Source organism: Arvicanthis niloticus, chromosome 1, assembly GCF_011762505.2.
Source record: "Arvicanthis niloticus isolate mArvNil1 chromosome 1, mArvNil1.pat.X, whole genome shotgun sequence".
In the NCBI taxonomy this organism is placed as follows: Eukaryota; Metazoa; Chordata; class Mammalia; order Rodentia; family Muridae; genus Arvicanthis; species Arvicanthis niloticus.
Genome location: NC_047658.1, coordinates 14,490,899 through 14,509,209, shown reverse-complemented (window position 1 = coordinate 14,509,209; position 18,311 = coordinate 14,490,899). Strand labels below are relative to the sequence as shown.

The window sequence follows — 18,311 nt, the reverse complement described above, 5'->3', positions numbered from 1 at the left end:
AAAAACCTAGGTTCAATTCCTAGCATGAATACTTAGCCATGCATAACTCCAATTCCAGAATGCACAAGAACCAGACATCCATGTGAGCAAAATACTTATACACATAAAAAAAGTCTTAAAACTTAATAAAAAATCTAAACATCCAAAATAATAAAGTGAATGGCTATCACAACAATCATAGAAAAATACCCCTTTTCCCCATTCATCTGCTGAGACTGGGATAGCCAGAGCTAACCCCAAGGCTGTGATTCAGCTACCCAGGGCAGAACTCAGCCTTCTAAATCACCATTATCATAACGGCCTCAGAAGCCTTTTCCAGCTAATGAAGCCACTTATCTCCTCCCAACAAACTGTAGACACCAGACGGACCCAGGTATTTCTTAATTGCCATATGTTGATTGCTCAGAATGGAGAAACATCCAGTTTTCTATGGGGGGAAAAAAGGCTGCAGGAGATCCAGCCGATGTTTTACTCAAGGCATATTAAAACCTCAGGAAATGCTCAAGCCTAGCTCATAAACCAGACCCCGCTGTGGCGGCATCCAAGGTTTAGCATGGTGATCAGTAGAGGGCGCTGCGGCCCGAGCTGCAGAGCAGAACAGCGAGTACGCAGTTCGCCGCTAGATGGCGCATTATACGCGTCCCTGAATGGTCGTCGACAGCTCTAGCCTCCTGCATCCTTCCTTGGCCATGGGGGTCTTAATCTTGCATTCTTGGCCATGGGTACTCTGCCCTGCATCCTTAGCCATAATGCCTTCGCCCAGCAGCCCTCCTGCCCCCTTCCTTCCAGGCCCCGGCTCCATCTCCAAACACAGAGTCAAAGTCGAGTCTGGCTGAAAATACACCATCTGCCTGTGGGGGGAAAAAAAATCTCGCTGGCGCTGTCATGTCAGCACCCGATGCAGGTTAATAACCGGCTTCAGAGCAGATGGCTGCTTTTTATAATTACCGGGTCCCCGTCTTGCCTTACTCCCCTCTGCTTCCTCCCCAGCAGGAGCAGGTGTGTGTCACAGCACCGTGTGTGCCCTGCCACCTGCTGCCACAAGCCACTGGTGGGGACCCAGCTCTGTTAGGAGCTCCTTCTCAGGGAGGCCTGGACCTAGATTAAACAGGAGAGTTTACTGGAGAGGACAGAACGAGACCAGCATGCCAAAACTTGGAGGGTAAATTAATGAGAGATTTTGATTGAACAACACATACTTTTAAATCCAGCCATTTCGCTCCGGAGGAATCTGTCAAATCCAAAGACTATCAAAACCCAGATTACGAAGATACACAAGCAGGTTCACCACAGTGCTTTGATGACAAGAACTTGCCTATGTGCAATCCCAACCATGTGCAATCCCAAATGCTGTAGTATAAAGGATACTGTGTAACCATTGCCAGGGTTTCCACGGAGTTTGATAATACCTTTAAAAGTATGAAGACGGGCTGGAGAGATGGTTAAGAGCATTGGCTTTCTTCCAGAGGACTCAGGTTCGATTATAGAACCTGCGGGCATGGTGGTTCACAACTGGCTGTAAATCCAGTTCCAGGGAATCTGACGCCCTCTCCTGGCCTATATGGACATTAGTCACACCTGTGGTGCACAGACATACATGTAAGCCTAACTCCCATACACATACAAATAAATACATACATTTTTTTTAAAAAAATATGAAGTTGGTTGTGCTTGCTGCAGAGACAGACAGATTACACTTTTCTGGATTTTTCTGTTTTCAGCAAGAAAAATCAGTAACAAATAACAGGAAGTGAACAGTTTCTAAAAGTTGTTCTAAAATACAGAGTTAATGGTAGGCATGGTGGCACATGCCTGCGATCTCAGAATTTAGGTGGCTGAAGCAGAAGCATCATAGTGCTTGGAGACAAGCCTCTAACTACACAATGAGGCCTATCTCAGAAATCACTCCAACCTAAACAAATCAAACCAGTTAAGCCAAGACCAACCCTCCAGACCTAACCACAGATGGAGCTGTCAAGAGTTGCTGGCTCTGAGGGGATCCAGTCAAGTTCCCTTTACAGGTCACATCCTCTGGCTCCCGAGAAGGTTCCTACCAGGCCTAACAAAGAGGATTCTGTTTCAGCTCTTGACTTTTCTAAAGGCTCTGGTGTAAGCAACTGCAGAATTTGATTCTGTTCAAAATGGGACACACACCTCTACTCACAGCACTTGGGAGGTTGAGGCAGGAGGATCCTTGATTTCCACAGCCTACACTGTACAGTGATACAGTGAGGCCCAGACTCAAAATGACAAAACAAAATTAAAAAAAAAAAAAAAGAAAAGAAATATCCCCTAACTTGAAACACTGAGCTAAAAATCTTAATTGTGATCTCTTTGCCACCAATCTGCCAACCAGTATCTACACCTCTATACTAAAGGTGGACAACTTCAGAGCTATAGCAACTGGAGGTAGAGTCCTGATTTTAGACTTTTAGCTCAAAGGGCTGTGAACAAGGGGTTGTGAGGGTCACTTACTCTTTAGTTGAAAAAACAGAGAATGTCAGGTTGAACCAGAAGAGCCAGTTTACAAAGACAGCATCTGCTCCCAGCCCTGCCCCAACCCCTTCCACTGACATCATGAGTTCCTGGTGTCACCTAGGCTACCCAGGGAAGCCCACTGAGGCATACTCTGAAACACAGGCTCCACCCACTCCAGCCCTAACCCCATGGAGTAAGGTCCACAGGAGGCTTCCTTTACTCACAGAGATACCTGCCCTGCAAAGATGCTAGCTTTCTCAGCTGGCCCTTAGACCAGCACCTCCCTCTGACTGCAGAAAGTCTGGGCTGCTGCCATGCACAGAACCCAGGTCCCAGCACTGCCTACACAGGACTTGGGCACAGAGGGCTGCAGGAGGCTAAGCATGGCATACAGCAACATGGTCGAAGCTAGCCAGAAATGGCCGTAGGGAACCGGGCCAGGGAGCTTTCACCTGTCCTGTCAAGCCACAGATGGAGTAATCTTCCTTTTTATGGTAGGGCTTCAGAAGTGGTTTCCACAAAATACACAGAAAGTGACAATTCAGGGAAAAGTAATTTATTAGTAATTTGATTATAGTCAGGTTGTAGTTTTGAAAGGATACAGCATCAGGGGAGACCTTGGGGTAAAAATGTCTGAGGTTGGGATACCCCACTTCAGAGATAACATACATTTGACTAAAACTATTTCACGTGAAAACATGTCTCAAATTTGTGTGTGAAAACTTGGGACTATCACACAGTGCTCCAGCAAAAGCTCTGGGTTAGAGAAACACCAGGCTAAACTCAGCTTCTGTGGCTAGCAGCTTAGTGGCTTCAAAAAGCTTGAAGTTGGATCCTAGGTCTCTTTTGTCACAAGTTCCTTCCTGGAGGAATTCCATCAGAAATGATTTCAAAACAATAACTTTAAAAAGAATTTACTGAAGCCTGACATAAAGGTATATCTCTGTAATCCCAACACTTGGCAGTGATGGAGGCTGGAGAATCAAGAGTTCAAGGTCTTCTTTGGCTACATAGAGTTGGAGGCCAGCCTGGGCTACATGAAATACTGTCTCAAAACAAAAACAAACAAATAAAAAAAAAACCCAAAAAACTAAACAAACAAAAAACAGAAACAATAAAAATTTAAAGACTTCTAACAACAACAACAAAAAAATGCATTTGGCTTGGCTTGGTAATACCTGCCTGTAATCTCAGAGTTCAAGGGGCTCAGGCAGGAAGGCCATGAGTTCGAAGCCAACCAGAATCACATAGCGAAACCCAGGTTTAAAGACATAAACCTAGAGGAGGGAAGTTTGTTTAGCCATTGATGCTCTTGCAGAGGGCTTGGGTTCAGTTCCCAGAACCCACGTGGGGGCTCACAACTGTCAGTTCATCAGTTCTAGGAGGCCCAATGCCCCGTTACAGTCTCTGTGGGAACCAGACACATACACCATATATATTTTCACGCACATATATATATTTATTAAGTGTCTACCACATAAAAGCCATGGTGCCAGGCAGGAGCATGCTGGTGATAGGAGAGGTAACCAAAATACACAGTTCCTGCCTTCCATAAGTGAGCTTCTCCAATAAGGGATAAAAAGAAGTATCAAATACTTAATCAAATGAATACGATGTTACTGGTTGAACCACAGCACTAGGACCAACCAATCAAACCAAAGTTGAGTCACTACGGCTGGAACCAGGCTCGGTGGTAATCAGAGATTCCCAGATTACTCAGAGAACTTGCCAAGGATCTACCAAGAGAGGAGGACTAGGAACAGAGCACAGTGGTAGCACTTAGCTTAGGCAAGACCCTGGGTTTCATCCACAACACCACAAGGAAAACAAACAAACAAACAAACAAACCAGGTACTTGTCCAATTTGAGCCATTGTCACTAGGGAAATGGAGAGGGCTAGCCCCATCTGTCAACAGCCAGTTTCACGGGAGGTTCACTAGTGCTCTCGTTTCTGCTTTCCCTTGGTCTCTCCTGTCTACCTTCTCTTTCCACCTCATCAGAACACTCACTGCCTCTTGATTCTGTGACTGCAAATAAAAACCAACTAAGAAGGTGGGTAGTGTCCCCCACCTATCTCCCTGCTTTTGCAATGTGCAGGTTGGTCTTGAATTCCTGGGCCCAAGGATGCCCCCCCACCCCCCCCCCACCCCCACCCCCGTGGCCTTTCAATTATCTGGGGCTGTGGGTATGCATCACAGCACCTAGCTCAGTTAGGATCTTTGAACTCGAGCCACTGTTAGGTTTGTCTTTTCACACAAGTGAACTGTAGATTGCAGCCAGCAGAGAGGAGAGCATGGGAGAACTTAAGAAAAGTGGAGTGGAGGAGAACAGTCTTTGAGGTAAAGCGAGGTATGGCGGCACAAGCCTACGGTCCCAGCTATGTAGCAAGATCACTTGAGCCCAGGACTTAGCCCAGGAAACATAGTAAGAAGAAAAAGAAAATGGAACTAAATTAACTTAGGCTATGTAAGTGTAGAGAACAAAAGGGGTCCAGAATTGACATTAAAAATAAAAGATATAAAGTGCCATGATTTTGCATAAGGAAGTAGAAGATCCCAGAAGCTTAACTAAAGTTACTCAAGAGAGCCTGGAGCATAGCCTGCAGCAGAGCACACAGCCTGCCTGGCACCTGTGGCTTCACTCAAAGCAGGGACTGTTGTCATCATGAGATACTGGGCAGTCCCTGGCCAAGGAAGGGAAACACTCAGCAGGTAAGCACAATCCTGACAAGAGCTGGCTCTGAACCCCAAGATCCCAGAGCTTAAGGGGATCTAATCCTGTAACAGGTAACCTGGAGGTACACTCTTCACAGAAAGAGGAGCACCTGGTACAGTCGGACAGGCAACAACAGGAGAACTTCTTTCAGACCCACGTGGTCGGGAGGACTCCAGGCTGTTTGTGAATTCCTACACTTTCCACAGCACACACAGCCCAAGATGCATGGCCGAGGCCTCTCCAGCAGGACAGTCCAACAGGATGGACTAGCACAGCAGCTTACAGTCAATGCTGGTAATATACAAGTTTCTCAGAAGTACCTGTCAGGCTTCCCCCCTTCCCTGGTCACCTTCTGAGAGCCATAGAATCATCTAAAATGAAAGCCCCATTCCCCAAGGGGAGTGACTTAGTCGTCATAGCGGATCTCAGCCTGTAGCTCCTTGGTGACATAGGTTGTTAGCATAGCCAAGAGCTTCTGCTGCATGGCCTGGTTGCTCATGACCAGGGCAGTCAGCTGCACAGCGTCTGTCCAGTCCAAGTTCCTGATGATGGCAGCGGCTTCATTAACAAGTTTCTGCTGTTCAGCAGGGGGCAGCTCCATTAAGATCTGAGGAACGGGCTTAAACTGTCCACTCGTCATCCAGGCACCTAGCAGGCCCCCAACGGTCCCCCCTGGAAAACAAGAAAGGGCTCAATTAGTCAGTCTTATTCTCTAACAATGGCCTTTGTTTCATGCCAAGAATGGAGCCACTGTCATGACAAGTGGGCACATTCAGGAGCAGGTCACAGCAAGCTCAGCTTCTGCCAGGCACTCAGCAGGGCAAAGGTTGATGTGGTCTCTGGTCCATTTGGTCCAGATAATTGATACTCAAATTTGTTTCTCCCAATGCCCCCCACTTACACCCTCCCTACCTCTGAACTATGCCAAATAAGATCCCCTTCATGGCTGAAGAACACCCCCACTCCTGTGACTCCCAGAACAATCTGTCTCCACAAAGGAGAAGCCAAGAGAGAAATGCATCTTCTAGGGAAACCCCTTTTCCTGGAAAGGCTGGGAGGCCGGGATGTTCCCATAGTGTGGCTGTCTTAGGGGTTCCATCACTGTGATAAAACACCATGACAATAAACAACTTGGGGAAGGAATGGGTTGACTTCATCTTAGAACTCAGATCCCACTCCATAACTGAGGGAAGTCCGGGTAGGAACCTGGAGGCAGCAGCTGGTGCAGAGGCCACGGAGGAGCGCTGCTCACTGGCTTGCTCAGCCTGCTTTCCTATAGCACCCAGAACCACCAGCTTAGGAATAGCAGAGCCCACAGTGAGCCAAGCGCTTCCACATCAATCATCAATCCAGAAAATGTACCACAGGCTTGCCCACAGGCTCATCTAGTGGGGCCATTTTCTCAGTTGAGATTTCCCCTTCCAAAATAACTCAAGCTTGTGTCAAGTTGATCAGTTCAGTGGGTGACAGGAAACATGGCCTTGAGTTTAGGAAATTCCCAGAGAACTCACAAGGGAAATGACCACAGAAGCTAGTCAAGTTTTTCTCTTGGAGATTCTGTCATTCATTTCCTCCAAACAAGCCTAACAGAATTTACCAGTTCTCTTTCCAAAAGGGGCTTTGCTGTACTTTTTCTTACTTCTGTTTTTTTTTTAATTATGGAGCCAGAGGCAGTCTAGAACTCTTGATCCCCCTGCCTCAGCATCTCAGCTGTGTATCATAAGTGTATGCCAGTGACCTATCCCAGTCAGAAAACATTATTTTTAGATTCTGCTTTCATTGTTTTTCCAGGTGCTTGGTATTGTGGGGTAAGGGTGGGAGAGCAGCTCGAGTGCCAGCCAAGCTCTTAACAGACATGCATCCTGTCTGTCTGTCTGTCTGCCTTTCCTTATTTATATTTTAAACTCCCTCCTGATTCCCCTCAACAGAGCCCCTTCCTCCGTGAAACATTGTTTTTATTTTTTAATTTTTTTTTTTTGTTGTTGTTTGTTTACCAAGACAGGGTTTCTCTGTGTGCCAGACAACTGCTGCCAGTGGGCACATTAGATCTGTATCTTTAAAGCCTCCCATGAATTGTACATTATCAGCAATCAGACAGTGACAGATGCAGCCTGGATAGACCTAGTGAGTCATTCTCAAGGGACAGAATATGGGATGAGAAATTGAAAGCTTAAGAGTGGAAAAACCCAGCACACATGACCTTGACCAACTTACCAAGGTCAGCATCACTGGAGATGCCACAGGATGTCATGTACCCCTGGACTGATGCAGAAGATACTTCACTCAGGACTTGTGAGAAGCTCATCATACAACTGAGAATTTTATAAAACACCTGCCAGCACCCGCCTCCCTCATTACCAGGAAAACAAGGAAAGGCTAAGAAACTGTCATGAGCAAGAAGAGACTAAGGAAAATAAGGTTATAAAAACAAAGTGTTGGGTTGGAGAGATGGCTCAGCGGTTAAGAGCACTGACTGCTCTTCCAGAGGTCCTGAGTTCAATTCCCAGCAACCACATGGTGGCTCACAGCCATCTGTAAAGGGATCTGATGCCCTCTTCTGGTGTGTCTGAGGACAGCTACAGTGTACTCATATAAATAAAATAACCAAGTCTCATCGAAGGGTGGTGGTTACCCACACCTTTAATCCCAGCACTCAGGAGGCACTTGGAAACAGAAACAGGCAGATCTCTGAGTTTGGTACCAGCCTGGTATACAGAGAGAGTTCCAGGACAGCCATGGCTACACAGAGAAACCTTGTCTCAAAAAAACAAACAAACAAGCTGGGCGTTGGTGGCGCACGCCTTTAATCCTAGCACTTGGGAGGCAGAGGTAGGTGGAATTCTGAGTTCGAGGCCAGCCTGGTCTACAGAGTGAGTTCCAGGACAGCCAGGGCTACACAGAGAAACCCTGTCTCCAGAAACAAACAAAGTGTTAGCTGGGCATAGTGGTCCACACTATGTGTGTGCAAGGTTATCTATCTCTGTGAGTTCAAAGCCAGCCTAGTCTACATAGTCAAGTCCAGGACAGCCAGAGCTACATAGTAAGACCCTGTCTGCCCCACCCCCCACCCAAAAGTGGCAAAAAAAAAAAAAAAAAAAAAAAAAAAAAGGCCACTGTGCACTGGTTAGTCAGAGATCTCACAGCACTGCATTAGTGCTGGCTGCTCAGTCCCCTCAGCCTATGGGGAACACATTCCCACTAAAACTAAACCTGGGTGATGGAAACACAGGGGTTTTCTGTACAATATACAACTTCTACATCTAGCTAATATTACTCCAAAGTGAAATGGGAAAAGGCTTTTTTAAAAAAATCAAGTAACTGCAAACAGAAACATGGAGAGTGCTAGGCTGAATCAATACTGGCTACTCCTTCCCTAAAGAACAAGGGAAAAAGGTGTCCCTGCACACTTTTCCCATCAAAGTGGGCACCCCTCCTTACTCTGCTACAGCATCCAAGGGCCCCATCTTCCCTGGTGTGAGGTAGTCTGATAACCAGCTTACTAAGTCCCAGACTCCATCTCCCTAAAGTGGGTTGAAGAAGAGAGTGCAGGCAAAACAGAAGGGTGAACATTTGGTGCAGAGCCTTGAGGGAGTGGGGCAGGGAGGAGAAACAGAACAGGAGCAAGGCTAGCTCGTTAGCGCCCCCTGGAGGAAGAGAAACGGCCTAGAGTGGAAGTCTGGGAGGCAAGTTAGTGCCCCATCTGCCTTTAGGTGGAAGCCAGAGAATAGGACCTCACTCAGGAGATAGGTGGTAACTCCCACCTGTCACTGCATCAGGTCACAGGTGAGAACAAGGTGGTCGGGGCCAACATCTTCCTACTTGCTGTAATTCAAGAGGTCTAACCAACCTAACACAGGATCCAGATAAGGTGGGGCAGAACGACTAAGAAACACATCTACTGATGGTTTGCAGGGTGAGAGACAACCTGGGATCTAAGCATCCACTGCACTGATCACACCTTCTGCTGTCAGGTCAGCCAATGGGGTTTATCAGAATGAGGTGGGGCTGGGCCCCTTAGGGTCAAAGAATGTTCCCAGGACCCTCTAAGAAGCCAGGAAGAGCAGAGCAGAAGGGACCAGCAAAACAAAGTGCCCAGAGAGCAGTGTGTCTGAGGGAGAGGCACAGCAGGACAGGCTGTGGCTAAATGGAAGTTAGCCTTGACAGGAGAGGACAGGAGTGTGTTGGGGCAGAGGACACAGGGGGCACTGAGAAGAGCCCTGCTCCCTTAGTGCTTCAGAGCCAGCAGCTGGTGTGGTAGTGTGTAGTGGGGGGTGGGGAGGAGCCTCGGAGCACAGCTTCTGGTCCCAAGGGAAAGCTGCTCCCTGATGGTCCAGGAACAGATAGCCCTGCTCATGGTCACTGCTTCTTTGAGGACTCCTGGTTGTTTTAATACAGGTGACACTATGATTGGAATTCTAGCACTCTGGAGGCTGAGGCATGAGGAACTCAGATTTGTCCTCCTGACACCAGTGAACCTCTTGATCTTACTACACTGCAAGCATCTGTACTACCTTGCTACAGAACGTCAATCTGGGATACATAGTTTCAGACCAGCCTGAAATACATAGAGATCATAGTTCAAAAAAGTAGCTGGGACTGGAGAGTTGGCTCAGTGGTTAAGAGCAGGGCACTGGCTGCTCTTGCTGAGGGCTAACATTTGATTCCCAGCACCCACATGGTGGCTCATGACCATCCTTAACTCCAGTTCCAAATAAACTGACGCCCCCTTCTGGCCTTTGTGGATATTGCATGCATATAGTTCATGGACATTCAGGTAAAACACCCATACACATAAAATAAAAATAATCACTTTATAAATGTTTAATTAACTAAACAGACCACCCAGCTTATGACAGGGAAAACCCACTTGTAGGCTGGACCCAGAAGACAGAGACTGACACCCATGATCTCTGAATCCAAGCAGTGTGGCTAAGGAAGCAGACAGATTCTCTGGCTCCCAACATAAGGGGGCAGCCAGATTTAGTCTCTAAAGAGGCATCCACAGAAAGGAAAGCAGTTCATACACAAGTTTGACTGAACTTGTTCTCCTGACACCAGTGAACCTCTTGATCTGACTGTCCCGTAAGTATTTGCAATACCTCATTAGAGAACATCAATGTTTGATTTATAAGAGCACTTAATGCAGTGGGGATATCAGGACATCAATACACAAATTGCTACTAGGTTTTGGAGAAAAGAGAATCCCTGTGTTTTTCGAAGATAATGAAGCATCCACCATGACCAGGGGCCAGAAGCAGCAAGTCCAGATAGACTCTGCTCTTGCCAGCTTTATTCAATCTGAATAAAATATAGGCTGCCACAACAGAGACAGGACACAGCTATATGATAAAATAGCCCCAGCCAAGCGTCCCCAGGACACTTAGGTAGGAGTGGAGGGTGAGGGCACCTCTAGGGAAATAAGAAGTGGGCTGTCTTTTCCTGTCGTGGGAAGAAGTTGATGTCTGGACTCCCGAATTCACAGAATTTGAAAACACAAAACAAGAAGGTCTGGGCCACCCGTGTGTGTGCTTCTGTTTCAATGAAATGTAGCTTTTTTTAATACAATGTTCTCAGATGTCAACCCTGTCACTGAAGGGAAGAACAGAGCATGCTGGGAAACCAAAACCAGCCTCAGCACAAAAGAGCTCCCCTCTGCCCAGCCTACTAGGATGCAAAGACTGTAAACCATCTAGCAAGAGCTTCTGGAAGACTGGGGTCAAGGAAGGAACCCCCGACCTAGGCTCTCAGCACACAGCAGTAGTCGGTAGAGAGCCACCCAGCTGCACATGGCAGGTGTCCAGCCTGTGTGGGGATGCTAGTCACACCTCACTGAATGGTCCATCACAGGTGAAAGCAAGCAGAGTGAGGCAAGAGAAACAGGAAGCAGCATTACATGGCTTCTGCTTCAGCTCCTGCCTTGAGTTCCTGCCCTGGCTTTCCTTCATGCTGAAATGAAGCCTTCCGACCCCAAGTTGCTTTTGGTCATGGTGTTTTCTCACAGCAGGAGAAACCACACAAAGACACAGCCACACTCAAGGAAGGAACTTGGCGAGCTTAGTTTCTTCTCTGGCTTCAGACACCCCAGTACTTTTAGACTCAAGGATACATATCTAGAGAAAGGGCAGAGGAATACCAGAAAACAGTTCCTGGCATTGGAGGAAAGGTGCCTTCAGGCTCTGAGAGATACAAACACCAAGGCCAAGAGAATCCTGCATTACACAGATGCTCAGAAGCTGTGGTTCTGACAGGAGAAACCATAGAGACAGGACTGGGCCTCGTGAACTCTCTGCACAGGCCATGTGGTAGACACCATTCTTTTTTTTTTTTTTTTTTTTTTTTTGGTTTTTCGAGACAGGGTTTCTCTGTGTAGTCCTGGCTGTCCTGGAACTCACTCTGTAGACCAGGCTGGCCTCGAACTCAGAAATCCGCCTGCCTCTGCCTCCCAAGTGCTGGGATCAAAGGCGTGCGCCACCACGACGGGCCCGGTAGACACCATTCTTACCAGGTCATTCTTCCATGTGGTTCTAAAAACCTCAAGCATGCTAGAGGCCTGAAACATACTATGTAGCCCAGGCTATCTGTGAACTTCCCATGTTCCTGCCTCCCAAGGGCAGGGATGACAGGCCTGAGGCTTGACCTTTTATGATAGCCCCAAGGCTGGCTGTACCTGTAAAATCAATGTCACTCACCAACAGCTATTCCTGGTGGGCCACCAACCAAGCCACCGACGAAGGCCATAGTCCCAGCAACCACAGCACCCCTTCCAGAGTGCTTGAAGGCCGCCTTCATCTTCCTCTCCTGGGAAATGGAGCATAGAAGCTTCATGATGTCATCTACCATGATGGGCATCTCAGCAGATCCTAAAAGATAATTCAAAGAGATACGTGTTTTTTTTTTTATTTTGCTCATTTTGTGTACTTAAAAAAACAAGTGTATACATGAGTTCTGCTCTACGTATGTCTGTGCCCTCAAAAGGCAGAGATCCCCTGAACTGGAGTTACAGATCATTGTAAGATACCATGTGGGTGCTGGGAATTGAACCTAGGTTATCTGGAAGGATAGCCAGTTCTCTCAACCTCTCAGTCATCTCTCCGGTCCCTGTTTTTGTGTTTATTTGTTTGATTTTGAGATAAAATCTTGCTACATATTCCAGACCAGTCTAGACTCATGATTGTTTTCCCTTGGACTTCTGAGTACTGGGATAATAGCAGAGATAATACCATCATACCTCATGGCTGAAAGGGAGTTTTAATACACTTATGCGTATTTTAACCCAGTGTGACACTTTGTAGCATCTTAGGATCTTCTGGGAAGAGTTGCTTGGCCATGTGCGTGCCTGACAGGGACACAGCCCTCTGTGTTTCTCTGAAGCCAAGAGGCTGGGCATGAGCTAACAAGCTACAGAAGCTGCCTAGTAGATGAAAGGTCTTTTCTGCCCTCTGATTAACTTCAGACTTCTGACAAATGAGGAAGCGGCCTCAGCCACAGGCTTCACCAGCCCCTAGCAAGCTAAGCCTGACCTCTCACACCAACAGCCTTCAAAGTGGCTCACACAACCTCCAACATATAAAGGCTGTTAGGAACAGGGCATTCTGATCCAAGCCAGAAAATGAAAAAAGGACAAGATTCTGAGGCCACACTGGCACTTGCCTGCTGGGTAACCTGGAGACAAGAGTCAGATACTTAGCTTTAAGATAGAGTGAAAATGGGGCGGAAAATACAATTCTATATGGGAGACCATATGTCTGACATGAACAATGCTAAAGAAAATGAAAGAAAAGAAGGGAAAAAAAAGAAAAAGATGAAGAGAGACCACTTATAGGCTGGGACCATGTAAAGGATGAGGAAGGACTGATGAGACAGAGCTGGTGACACTACAGACCCTGTTGGGACATTACAGGCAGAAACAAGAGCAAGGTTTGGTACCACAAGGCAGTACTCTCAGTACATGGGAAGATAAAGCAGGAGGATTATGAACCCTTGGCCAGCCTTGATTAGATAGCTAGACTGTCTATCAAGATAAAAAGAATAATGATTACTTAGTTAATTAATAAGAAAGAAAATAAGGAACAGTATGAATGATGAAACAATCACAGAACAAAATATATTTCCAAAGGCTTGGCATGGTGGCTCATAGATGTAATTTTGGCACTTGGGAAGTAGAAGAAGAAAGGTCAGATGAGTCTGAGACCAGCCTGGGCTACACAGTGGGATCTGGATTGCCTGTCCCACAGAGCAATGTCCCGTCTCAAAATGAGAGCCTTCCAGGGGCTTGCAAGATACAAGAAACAACAGACAGCCCTGAAGAACAATGATCCTGAGAGCAGTTTGCTAGGATCAGGATGCACTGCCTTGCTAGCTGGGAAGTGACAGACACAAGCATAGCCATAAGTGAGGTGCCCCATGCCTCACAGAGGGGCTGGTGGGTAAGGAGAGCCCACAGACTGACAGGCCGCCTCAAAATGCTGCTGAGAAAAAGCAGCAGAGGTGATACTTCTAAGAGACACTTCCTGCTCCAAGGAGGCTGAGGCATTACTCAGCTGAGGGAACCTCCTAAGGGAGTCCTAGGCTACTGTCAGCAGCTTGACATTCTTCTGGGCTTTGGTGGGTTTCTCTTGATACCCAAGAACTATGCAGAATCAGAATCTCTTAATGTAAAATTGTCCCTCAGACTCTGGGAGTTTTGGGCCCTTATAAGAAACCCATGGAGCCACCATACTGCCACAAAGGCTATTTATAAGAACTTCTGGACATTGTATGTTGTGCTCTGGCCCTGGAAATGTCCAGTTTCTTTCACCCCCACCCCTTTTTTGAGACTACTTCTATGTAGCCCAGGCTAACCTAGAATTCAGGCTCCATCTGTATCAGGCTCCTAATCCCCAGTACTGTAGGTTTGTGCTGTAGTCTCTGGCTTCCTTATCCATTTTGATAAACTTTAGATGAATTCATTCCTTTCAAAAGACTAATACTCCAACCACAATCTGTAAAGTAGCTAACCACTTCCTAGTTTAGCTGGTGCACAGCCAGCCTTTTGGGCTTTTTTTTTTTTTTTTTTTTTTTTTTTTTTTAATGTGTGTCAGGTGCAGCTCAGGTCTCAGAGGACTGGAGGACACCACCCATAGTCAGAAGCACAAGGTTTGTGGAGATCTGGTTCTGAGGGCCAGCTTCACACCAGCACACAGGTATCACTCCAAAAACGAAGAATAAGGATCTTCACTGTCAAAACAGTGTTTTCCTATGAGACAAGGCGTGGGAAGGAGTTAGGACAGACATGCATACAGCAGCCCCATCATCCATAAGGAATACATTCGGAGACTCCAGCAGGTGCCTGAAATCATGGTTAATCAGTCCTTCCAGACTTTATTCTGGTGTCTTTGCATTGTAACTCCTAAGCTCTGGGGCCATTATTAAATAAAACCAGGTTACCTGAGCTCATCACAGGACTCAGAATGAAATTCTAACCATATAGAACAGCCCGTGATTTAAAACTTATATAGTATTTAAAAGTCATGAATTGTTTATTTCTGAAATGTTTTCTCTTACTATCTGGCTGTGGGTATCCAGAACTACAGAATGTAAAACCGTGGACGGGGGTGTGGTACCGTACTCACCCATTTCACCCTCGATTACCTACTCAGAAGATTATCTAACTCCAGACTTGCTCTGACTAACTTTAAGTCAAAACCCATAGAGCAGACAATGAGGCAACGTGCACATGCCATTCTCAACCTCTACCAAGCCCAGACAAGCTTTGCCAGGAGACAAACCAGGCTCTTTAGCAGGTGTCAGGGCAGGAGAGCTGAGCAAGAAAGGTTCCACTCCAGCTGGACTTCTGCAGTCTCTGACTGCATGCAAGGCTGCTTAGATTTCTTGAAGAATATTTCAGAAGTTATGGCAGCAACAGGCTTTTGTTGTGAAAGAAAGGTTTGGGACCCTGAGTCTGTGTGAAAGCATTTCACTTCCTGTATTCTTCAGGCTCAAGAGACTGCAAGGTAACATGTCCCATTCTCCTCTTCCCAGGGCCACCTCTGTCTGTGAAGAAGAGATTGGGGTGCAGAAGACAGGACCTTCCCACAGAAGCACAACTATTTCAATAATGCTGTCCTTGAAACAGGTCCTGGTCCCTGGAAGTCCACCTGCCAGCCACAGGGAAGACAAATGCTAACTGGGAGCCCTGATGTCTTACAATCACCAAGACTGCTGGGAAGATGACAGCAGGGCTCTGGGACATACACAGAGGAGGTGAAGACTCAAACCTTTGGACAGCAGCCTGATCTGAGTCCAATTGAGTTGTGAGGGACAGAGGAGGCCTCAGAGTAACATGGGGCTCCATGTTCTTTATAGCAATCATAGACAAAGCTGGGATTCAAATTCCCAGTGTAGAGGAAGGAAGTTGGGGAGGAGGAGTGGGGGAGGGCTTGGGGTTGGAGGGAGCCGGGGAAATGAAACAGAAACTGAATGGAAAACAGGTCTTTGGTCAAAAATCACTATCCTGCTCCCCTCTCCGGGGTGTACACACTCCAAGCTGCACTCTGTCCCCTGTAAAGTTCACCATCTTCTTCTCCCACCCCACAAAGTTGTATAATTACTTGACTTGGTATTTAAAAATAAGAAGATATTGAGGTGTGCTGGCTCCCTCCTGTAACCCCAGCATGGGGCAGGCTAAGGTAGGACTCCCAGATCAAGACCAGGCAAAGTTACATAATGAGATTCTGGCTCAAAATAACAGCAATAATAAAAGCTTGCATCATACATCTTAATCTTCCTGATTTCTATTGACAGATCAGAAGTGGTCAGTGGTGGGTTCACCTGGCATACTGAGCTAACACCCAAGACTCAGCAGCGCCGGGCCCTCTGCACCGGGCTATGCATGCACCTTATCTACGTAGTCATAGAAGACCGCTTCTCAGCAACAGCTCCAACTAATCTGGCCTTTTAAGCCCCTGACGTCCCTTCCAGATCATCCCTAAGCTAGAGCCCAGATTCCCTCCTGCTCCGGGCCAAGCACTGCAGTCCGCTAGGCGCTAGGTGTAGGCTGTGGGGGAGTCACCGCACCGCGCACGCACACGCGCACTCCGGAGCACCCAGACTGCAGCTGGAAACACTAGGAGCTGCTCACTGCTCCAACCTCCGCGCTGCAGCGTGGGCCTGGCAGCGTCTCGGCTCGTTTGCACTGAGATGAACAGCGCCAGCAGTGTGCCTGACACCCTAGGGTCCCCGACCTGCTCCAAAGATCCCGGCTTCCCCGTGCGCACCTTTACCGTGCTGGAGTCTGGGACCGCCCGGGCTATGAGGCCGGCTCTGCTCTGCCGGCTCCGCTCTGTCAGCTCCAGCGAAGCGTTCGCTGCCCACCGCCGCCCTGGCTCCGCCCTCCCACCTTCCGGCTCCGCCGGCCTTCCGGGTCGCGCGCTCTGGGTCCCCTGGGTCCGAGTCCTCTTGTTGGGCCAGGCCTGGGGGAAGATCTTCGCGGCGGGGCCCTTCCGCGCCCTAGCGTCTGATTGACGGACACCAAGACCCCGCCTAGGAAGCATATCCCTGCGGGAATGGGGAGCATCTGGAGGGGACTTTGTGTCGCCAGGACCCGCTGCTCCCCCCTCGACCCCGCCTGACCACCCCACTCAATGCCCAACCTCACAGGGTCCTGGGCGTAGGGGATGCTACAGGAGGCTGAGCTGTCAGGAGCTGTGTGGGGCTCTCAGGGGCTGATGTAGCTTTCAGACCTCCTAGGGTCAGAAAGGAGCCCACTCCACTTGCAGGGCAAAGGAAGCCACTCGGGAGGAAAACAAAGAAAAAATTCAGAGAGCCCCAGGGAGCAGTCCTCGACCCCTGGCCCCAAGGACTCTAAGGCTGGCCTGGAACTATGCCAAACCCGAAAAAGGCTTCTGGAAACTCTCCCAGTGTTGTGAACTTTAACCCTGAGCAAAGTCTTGCTGAGTAGGCACGGCTGTCCTTGACAAACTAGATGCAGAGGGGCTGGACTAGCCAATGCCACCCAAATAAAAAGTGTAGCGAGTGAACTCCAGCCTAGGTCCAAGTGGTCCCTAGCGCGATCTGCCGGGTGGGGGAGGTGAAGACCGGCTGCGAACATACAGATGATTTCCTATGCAAAGTCCTATTATTTGTTTTCTGTCATCTTAGAAAGCTTCGAAACCCTTTTAATATCAAGATTCTTCTGGCTGGAGTGGAAAATTCAGTGCGTTTTCGAGTAGGAGCTTCTGCCCGAGTTTGAGTGACTTTCAAGAGCCAAAGTTAACTGAAGCTAAGAATAGATTAGGTCTCTGCTCTTAGTCTAAGTGAGGTGCTTCAGTGTCCTCCGCGAGCAGCGCCCTCTGGTGGCACGTTCGAGAACTGGACTTGCCTGTTGTCTCCTTTGCTTAAGTACAGTAAGAAGTGTAAAGAGATGATGGAAATGAGAAAGTGCAGTGGAAAATAGAGGCTAGGCTATAAGACATTCAGACATTCACAACGACCGTGAATAAAGTCATAGAATGATCACCCTGACAGCTATAAATGCCCTAGACAGTCCACTAGCGGCTGAGGCAGTCTGTGAAAGAGGTGCATGGTACGCGCGCGCGCGCGCGCGCGCGCGCGCGTGTGTGTGTGTGTGTGTGTGTGTGTGTGTGTGTGTGTACATTAACAATCCCATTACTCAGAAGGAGATCCTTCTGAGGCAGAAGTCTCAACAGTTTGAGGCTAGCTACCAGGTGCGGTGGTGTCTACCTTTAATAGAAGCACTTGGGAAACAAAAGCAAGCAAATCTCTTGAGTTTGGGGCCAGCCTGGTCTACAAAGACAGTTCTTGATGGCCCGGGCTACATAGTGAAACTCTGTCTCAAACAAACAAACAAAAAACCCATAAGAGTTTAAGGCCAACCTAGGCTGCATATGGAGACCCTCCCTCAACTTTCTTCCTTCCTAACCCCAAGTTCACACATTAAACACTTTTGGTAGTGGACCTTTGGGAGGTGACTAGTGGCCTCATATAAAAAGCCTAAGGGAGCTTGCTGTCCCCTTCCTCCATCTATGAGGTGCTTGGCCACACTAGACAAGAAACCTATCTTAATCTTAGACGTCCTTGTCTCCAAAGAAATCAGTTCAGCTGCTCAAATTCCATATCCT

The 18,311-nt window shown here is 47.8% G+C and overlaps 1 protein-coding gene across 1 annotated transcript; it reads right to left on the bottom strand.

Annotated features, from left to right (window-relative positions):
- Positions 1-3,018: 3,018 nt before the first annotated feature.
- On the bottom strand, positions 3,019-16,603 carry LOC117721688 (protein C19orf12 homolog). Its single transcript, XM_034520492.2, has 3 exons — positions 16,449-16,603; positions 11,883-12,053; positions 3,019-5,865 (listed from the first exon to the last, which is right to left on the bottom strand). Exons 2-3 carry the CDS (start codon positions 12,040-12,042, stop codon positions 5,600-5,602), a joined length of 426 nt encoding a protein of 141 aa, XP_034376383.1. The 5' UTR covers positions 12,043-12,053; positions 16,449-16,603; the 3' UTR covers positions 3,019-5,599.
- Positions 16,604-18,311: the final 1,708 nt, after the last annotated feature.